Raw genomic sequence first — 8,207 nt, 5'->3', positions numbered from 1 at the left:
CAGTGTTTATGTTTATAACTCACAAACACGTTACGAGTGCAGAATGTTTTTATTGCTCTAAAAACGGTGACGTCAGACGGAGACCAGGAGAGCAAGAGGTCCAAGAACCGAGCACCGGCGAGCCACGGCCTCCCACAGAGGTGCTGCAGGGTCGTCTTACATCCAGCTACTCTGTAGTGTATTACTGCTCCCTGTGTGTGTGTGTGTGTGTGTTCGTGTTCTCAGGACTGTTCTTGTACTGACACCACCATCTGTTGCAGAGTTGCTGAAAGCTGAAATGGCGGCCGAATAGCTGACTTTCTAAATTTAGTCTCCATTAAAAACTCATCTCCATCAGTCCACGATCACACACACACACACACACAGATGGAGAGTGGGAAACATCAGCATCACACCCCTCACACAATCTGACTCCTTACATGCAGATCCAAAATAAATATTTAGCTCAACACCTCCAATGAGACTGGTGGACAGACAGACAGACAGACAGACAGGTAGATATGACGGGATGACAGGAAGATTGGGTTAAATCTGACATGTAGACTGAAAGGTGGATCAGATGGACTGACAGCCACTTAGAGACAGAAATGTAAAATGAACAACCACACAGAAAGGTAGACTTGGACAGAAAGACAGACAGAGAGACAGACAGAGAGAGTATAAGGCAAGCATCATACACGTAAAGAAGCAGCCTGGACAGGTAGGTAGATCGAGATGAACGGCAGATTGTGTTGCACTGACTGGCAGATTAGTCAAACCGGCAGGAAGATTAGAAGACAGATTGAGCAAATTAGATAGGAAATACATACAGGTAGATTAGATACGCAAAAGGGAAAATTAGACAAATACAAGTGTCCTACAGATGGGTAGATTAGAAAGAAAAGACAGGCAGACGGACAAAGATTAGATTTACAAAATGGGGAAATTTGACAGTTAGAAATATAAAGACAGGTAAGTCAGGCAGGCAGATTAGACATAAAAATGGGTAGATCAGACAGCAAGAAAAAAAAAAAACAGACAGGTAAGTAGATCAGACAGACCGGCAGTTTTTAGATACACAGGCCAAAAAAAGATTAGACAGAAACATACAGACAGACACATTAGAATCTGTTAGTTACTGTTCATAGAAGAAAAAGTATGAATACTTGGTAAAAGCAGATGTTCCTCTGTGTGTGTGTGTGTGTGTGTGTGTGTGTGTGTGTGTGTGTGTGTGTGTGTGTGTGTGTGTGTGACAAAATTAAACACACGACGGAATCAACAGCACTGATGTGAAATACTTTATTTCATCACGTTACATTAAAGACACGGTAATAATGAGTGCAGCTTGGACTGAGAGAAAGGGAGGAACCGAGGAACTTCTCATGAAGATACTGAGGAGGAGCTTCTTCACCTGGGAGCTGAAATTACAAGTGAGAGAACGAGGAGCTAAAAACAACAAGGTACATAAACAACCATGGCTAAATGATTTTATGACGTAATGATAAAGTGTAGAATCGGTCTGAAAGGATATGCAGGGTTAAGGATACACACTGCTGCGGAGTCGAGACTGACGTCACTTCAACATCTTCAACAAGGACAGACACGGATTTAACTCTCGGTTTATAAAACCGGAAAACCTGCACATTCATTTCAACTCATTTCTAGTTCAATTCTACAATTTCTGGGTTTCATGTGAAGGAAAAGTTTCTAGAAATTTGAGAAGTTTCTAGTCAAGTTGGCCATCCACGTCCCTCTCTCTAACTGGCCCCACCCACTTTTAAGCTCTCTTTATTCGGCCCCACCCATATTGTCTCTATTTGGCCCCACCCACTTTTATCTCTCTCTCTCTCTACATGACCACACCCACTTTCAGCTCTCTCTCTAATTGGCCCCACCCACTTTCATTTCTCTTTTTTTACTTCATCACAACCACTTTCAGCTCTCTACATGACCCCACCCATTTTCAGCTCTCTACATGACCCCACCCATTTTCAGCTCTCTACATGACCCCACCCATTTTCAGCTCTCTACATGACCACACCCATTTTCAGCTTATCCCCACCCACTTACATCTCTCTCTTTTACTTCGTCTCACCCACTTCCAGCTCTCTCTACATGACCCCACGCACTTTCATCTTTCTCTCTAATTGGCACCACCCACTTTGATTTCTCTCTTTTTACTTCATCACACCCACTTTCATCTCTCTCTCTCTCTCTCTCTACATGACCACACCAATTTTCATCTCTCTCTCTAATTGGCCACACCCACGTTCATCTCTCTCTCTACTTCGTCTCACCCACTTCCAGCTCTCTCTACATGACCCCACCCACTTTCAGCTGTACAGTCGTCAAACTCGCCTCACCCTTCAGCTGTCTCTAGCTGCCTACTTGGCCACGCCCACTTTTGTCTAGGTGTGAATTTACCCCCATCCCTTAGCCTTCTTGACCCTTCAACTCTCTGTATATTTAAACTCTCATCTCTGTCCAACTGTCTACTCGACACCAACTGGCCACATCCATTCATCTCTCTACACCATTCCTTTATTACTCCATATACCTTATTACTCGTATTACTTACCCCCTCTCAGTGTTTTTTGGTTCCAGTCTTGGAATCCGTCGCGTCCTGTCTAGGTTTCGCCGATCGAGCGAATTGCTGGAGAGTTTTGAGTTAAGTCTAAAACACAGAGCTTGTGAACTTGTGCCTTCGGTTAAAGAGTGAAACCACACTGATTAAAATTCACTCCGTATGAAGAGGAAATTGACATTCAAACCCTGTGCTCGTTCCTTTAAAACACACAAACGACACCAGGCTTCAGAGAAATCACACGCTACTGATCGACTGACATTTCCATCGTATGGCGAAGTGGAAGTGAGCGACATGACGTGATGCAAGCGAGAGAAGGATACAACCACTAGGGGCTTGTCGTGTAGGACATATCCGTTCGTGTCCCTCAAGGCCTTCTCTGCACTTTTCTCACTGGGAAGCCCAATGAAGGCTTGACCTTTCATTCTTCCCTCCTTCATTAAAACGATATCAAACCTACACACACACACACACACACACACAGCATTCATACATCAACACCTGGCTTTCCAGAGCCGTATTTATTAAAAAGTAAGATGTTTTTCTGTTTAAATCTTAAATTTGTCTAAAATCAAAATCTCAAAAAGAACAAAAAACTAAACAAGCCTGAACATGTTTAAAAAGCAAATAAGTTGATGAACACTATGGGAAGGGTCAGTCGAGATGTCACTGGGCGTGAGGGGGCTTCCACAAACTGTCTGTTGGCGCGAGGGGGCTTCCACAAACTGTCTGTTGGCGCGAGGGGGCTTCCACAAACTGTCTGTTGGCGCGAGGGGGCTTCCACAAACTGTCTGTTGGCGCGAGGGGGCTTACACAAACTGTCTGTTGGCGCGAGGGGGCTTACACAAACTGACTGTTGGCGCGACGGGGCTTACACAAACTGTCTGTTGGCGCGAGGGGGCTTCCACAAACTGTCTGTTGGCGCGAGGGGGCTTCCACAAACTGTCTGTTGGCACGAGGGGGCTTCCACAAACTGTCTGTTGGCGCGAAAGAGCTTACACAAACTGTCTGTTGGCGCGAGGGGGCTTACACAAACTGTCCGTTGGCGCGAGGGGGCTTACACAAACTGTCCGTTGGCGCGAAGGGGCTTACACAAACTGTCCGTTGTGTAGCAGGACCTTTATACATTTTATAAAGAGTCCTGGTCTGTAACATTAGAGCTGCAGTGGAGCGTAATAACGGAGCTCACCTGTTTCTCTCATCCTCTGATGATGTGTCGATGTACCTGCTGTAGATATATTTCAGCTCCTGGAGAAGAAAGAAAAACACACCATTGCTGTGTGACTCACCCCCATGTTCAGTACTCGACCCAAACACACCTCGGACGTCCGAAAGTAAAGTGAGCACAAAGAAATTCCAGAAACCATAAAGTTCTGTCCTGAAGATCTCACAGTTTTATTCCTAAACTCTACTCACTTTTTCTTCCACTTGTTTGGCGATGTTCTTCACATAAAGCCTACACGTCGGTTCTCCTGGTTCATAGTTCTTAAACACGGACATCCTCTTCATCTCTGACATACACACACACACACACGAGCTCCATTAGTAGGTATAGAGATTTTACCTGCTACAACTGTTTGTTTACATGAAATTATAAATTTATAGATTATGAGCATGGACACTGATAACGACTCCTCATAATGATTACTAATACTACACAAAGTGTGTGTGTGTGTGTGTGTGTGTGTTATACCATCTCTGGAGAGTCTGCCTTTCTCTAGCTCTCTCCTGGTGATGAACTCTGAGGGGATTTCATCCTCTTTCTCTCCACTCTCCTCCTCTCTGCAGCTCTGTATACTGGGATACAGCTTCCCAAATCCTGACCCTGCTGCTTCCTGCTCCACCAAGTCTGTGTGTGTGTGTGTGTGTGTGTGTGTGTGTGAGTGAGTGAGTGAGAGAGTGAGAGAGAGAGAGAGAGAGAGAGAAAGAAGGTGTAATTATGACTCAACAGAGAGACGATCTGCTCATAACTGCTAATGACATCAGGTATTAGCAGTAAAAAAAAAAAAATCTAATTTAGAAAAGCAGGCCACGCCCCTTCAATAGAACTGACACAGAGGCCACGCCCCTTCAATAGAACTGACACAGAGGCCACGCCTCTTTCAGTCAGAAGCAAACAGACCTGACATATATATATATATAAACTTATTAAAAAAAAATCGATAACAATTTTAAATTTATAGAAATTAAATCTAAATAAACTTATATATTAAAAAAATAATGACAATAATACTAGAAAATTTAGGAAAAAGAAAGATAAATGAGAAACCAAAAATAAACTAGACATAAAATTACATAAAATAAAAAAATAAAAAAGCTGAACATTTAAATTCAGTTAAACAATAAAGTTAAACAACAGAAGAGAAAGTTATAAAGATCTGAAAAATGATCAGAATTCTGAAGTCGACCCTGACAGACAGTAAGAGTAAACTAAATACTCTACTCTACAAATTAAATAATAACAAACACAGGTAATAAAAGAGGAGCAGACAGCTCACACACACACACACACACACACACACACACACACACACAGTTCTCTCTGCGTGTGCTGTCATATCGTACATATTCACACCAGCATGGCGACGGAGCTGATGAATATTTACACAGTTATTGTAACACGTCCGAGACAACAATGAGTGAAGATGATGGGCCGGTAAAACAAGCAGCTTTCACTCCAGTTAAATCTCTTAAATCTGTGTGTGTGTGTGTGTGTGTGTGTGTGTGTGTGTGTGTTATGTGCTGTCACATGCTCCAAGCAAAAAAAAAAATAAAAAAAATAAAGACAATGAGAAATTATGAGGAGCAGCAGCCTGGTACAAATCCCAGAGAAACATGTCACACAGATCTACTCTCTCCGTGTGTGTGTGTGTGTGTGTGTGTGTGTGTGTGTGTGTTTTGAAGCAGAAAGCTAAAGTCTGCAGTGATAAATTCCTCCTGAGAGAATTGCATGCAGCTTTTCTTCCTTTCTCCCCCGATCCAAATTATCCCGAGTCTCATCCTCTTCTTTTCAAACGCTGCTGTTTATCTGTCCAAAACACATAACAAGAAGAACGGAAACAACTCCCTGACTCACTTTATCCTCCTTACACTGTGTGTGTGTGTGTGTGTGTGTGTGTGTGTGGTTAAAATAATCTAAAACACCCAACACACACAGCTTTCTTTCTCACAGCTCAGCTGACACGCCGACACAGTCCAATAATCATGAGATATACTGTGAATTTACACACACACACACACACACACACACACACACTTATTATATTAATAAATAAAATGACTAAACAAAATACATTATATTTAACTAAAAATTATAAAATATTTTAAATAAATAAATAAACATTTAAAATAATAATAATAAAAAAAAAAGCACAACAAAGTTAAAATTTTTTAACTAACATTTAAAGATTTCTGGTATTAAATAAATAAATAATAAATATATCACTATGAAAATGAGCAAATAACGTAAATAATACTTTTAAATAAATAATATCTAGGACGGAGTGGAGGATATTATCACCGAGATACAAATAAAATAATTTGAATGAAATAAAAACGGATATTTTATAAAACACAATTTGAAAAATTAAGACGAATAACAGCAAATAAAAAGTAGATCAAAGATTAAAATTGAAAAAAAAAATAAAGAAAGAAACAAAAAGGAACATTTATAATTATCAATATATATAATTAGTATAACCAAACTAATTTACATTTTACAAACAAATTAGCAAAAAAGAGAAAGTATGAGAAGATAAATAAAATAAATAAACAAAAACAAACAAACAAACAAAAAAAAATAAACAAGCCAATTTATTTCTTTTATTTAAATTGATTTTAAATGTAAAATAAAATATTTTTAAATATATTAAAATAAAATACATTGCGCTTCCCAGAAAAAAAAAAGTTTTACAGTAAATAAAAGTATTTAAAAAATGTATCACTAAATTACAAGGAAACCTTAGAAATAAGTAAATAAGTAGAATACGATTATAAAGCTACCTAAAGCACAGAAAATAATCTGAACGACATTAATAACAATAACGAGTGAAACATTGTGTGCTGTGCATCACCTGCTGCTTCCTCCTGAGTCTCCTCCTCATCCTCATCCTCCTCCCCCTCCTCCTCCTGTGCCCTCGTCTCGGCCGGGATGTGGAACTCGATCTTCTTGGGTCCGAGCTGGAGCGGCTGCTCGAACACGTCGGAGGGCCTCAGAGTGGGACCTGGAGCGCTAGAGCAGAAATGTTACACCTTTATTTTAAGGCTGAAGTATTTGGAGGGCTTTCGCAGCTCTCTCAGGTGATGCTTTCTCCCTGGAGCGAGCACCTGGTGGGTGAGAGTTTAAACGCTGCACTTCATCTCTGCACTACACGATGAGATGCCTTGCGTAAGTATTTCACCTCGACTTAGATCTTTTCTACGCTTTATGCGGTTACGACCTGGAACGGAAACGGATCTGATTGGGATTGGATTTCAGGAACAAACACAAACAAAATTATTTACACAGATAATATGATGTCATGAATCTTCACCCTGTTGATGCGAAACCTGTAAATGATCTAAATCGAGTCACGCGGGGCTCTGAACCCTGTGCTGTCCGCACTGTGAAGCGCGGCGCTGGTAGCATCGGTCAGAGGGGATTTCCCATGGGAGGCACTTATTTCCAGGGATTTCAAGTACAGCGTAACAGATATTGCATCATCGGGTAGGCGTGGCCTATTTGATAATCTAACCCTAACCGTAGTTTTTAAAATAAATCTACCTGTATGACAGTTTTGTCCTTCGTATTATGTTGTTGTTTTTTTTTTTTTTAAAGAGGGCGTTTTTCCAAGACCTCCGGAAACACGCCCACTTTACGTCGTGGTAACGAAACCCCTGGAATTTAATGAATGCGATTTCCCATACGGTTCTGCTAATGAAACTGTGTGCGATAGTAACTTCATTTCTACCCCATCAGGTGTGTGGTACCTGTGCGATTCAGGTTTTGGGGTAAACAACAGGTCCTTAAGTTTGGGTTTCTTCCTCGTGGCAGCCATCTTTGTTCTCAGAGGTCGTTTGCATGGCTGGTTAACGAGCCCCATCATTCTGATCATCCTGCAGAGAGAGCACACGACACTGAACTCATACACGCACTAATGTTTTACACACACACACACACACACACACACAAACACACAGACACACACACAGACACACCTACACAGGTAAAGTACGATACGATTAATTATAAAAGGAAAAAGGAGAGATAAATAGTAATATAATGCTGCTGAAACACGAGCTGAATTTAATCTAAGTGGGCGTGGCTTATTATTCTAGTACGCATGAGTGACAGGTTACGTGATAAGTTAGCATTCACAGGCTATTCTAGCTTCCAGTTGTCAGAGTAGAGTTTGTTTACCTTTTAGATTAGCTTTAAATTGCTAGTTTAGCTTTGAGTCACTGGATTAGCATTAGGTCCTAATGTGATCGTTTACAATTTTAGCAATGACGACTTAGATTAGCTTTTACTAAACAGGTAAGCGTTTGGTGTGACTCTCACAGTTAGCTCCGCCCACTTTACACCACCATGTAGCTCCATATATATAACATCAGAGATATCCATGTTTAAATCAAAAGCTTTCTCCAGCAGAGCCGTTTGCCAGAC

The 8,207-nt window shown here is 41.0% G+C and overlaps 1 protein-coding gene across 4 annotated transcripts in view; it reads right to left on the bottom strand.

Moving 5' to 3' along the window:
* Positions 1-1,264: 1,264 nt before the first annotated feature.
* Positions 1,265-8,207, bottom strand: part of rnpc3 (RNA-binding region (RNP1, RRM) containing 3) — a 16,270-nt gene continuing 9,327 nt past the window's right edge. For 2 of the 4 annotated variants that reach the window (XM_027160748.2, XM_047811612.1), the window contains exons 9-16: positions 7,532-7,657; positions 6,637-6,794; positions 4,257-4,412; positions 3,980-4,074; positions 3,753-3,811; positions 2,887-3,019; positions 2,558-2,632; positions 1,265-1,564 (exon numbers count right to left, since the gene is read on the bottom strand). In XM_027160748.2, the coding sequence (XP_027016549.1) occupies positions 2,564-2,632; positions 2,887-3,019; positions 3,753-3,811; positions 3,980-4,074; positions 4,257-4,412; positions 6,637-6,794; positions 7,532-7,657 (796 nt within the window). In that variant the 3' untranslated portion in view covers positions 1,265-1,564; positions 2,558-2,563. Of the gene's footprint in view, positions 1,565-2,557; positions 2,675-2,886; positions 3,020-3,752; positions 3,812-3,979; positions 4,075-4,256; positions 4,413-6,636; positions 6,795-7,531; positions 7,658-8,207 lie in introns of all 4 variants that reach the window. The other 2 variants (XR_007140197.1, XM_027160750.2) reach the window with 2 other exon arrangements.

Source organism: Tachysurus fulvidraco, chromosome 3, assembly GCF_022655615.1.
Source record: "Tachysurus fulvidraco isolate hzauxx_2018 chromosome 3, HZAU_PFXX_2.0, whole genome shotgun sequence".
Lineage (NCBI taxonomy): Eukaryota > Metazoa > Chordata > Actinopteri > Siluriformes > Bagridae > Tachysurus > Tachysurus fulvidraco.
The sequence above is the reverse complement of the archived record's forward strand: the minus strand, read 5'-3'. Positions and strand labels throughout refer to the sequence as shown.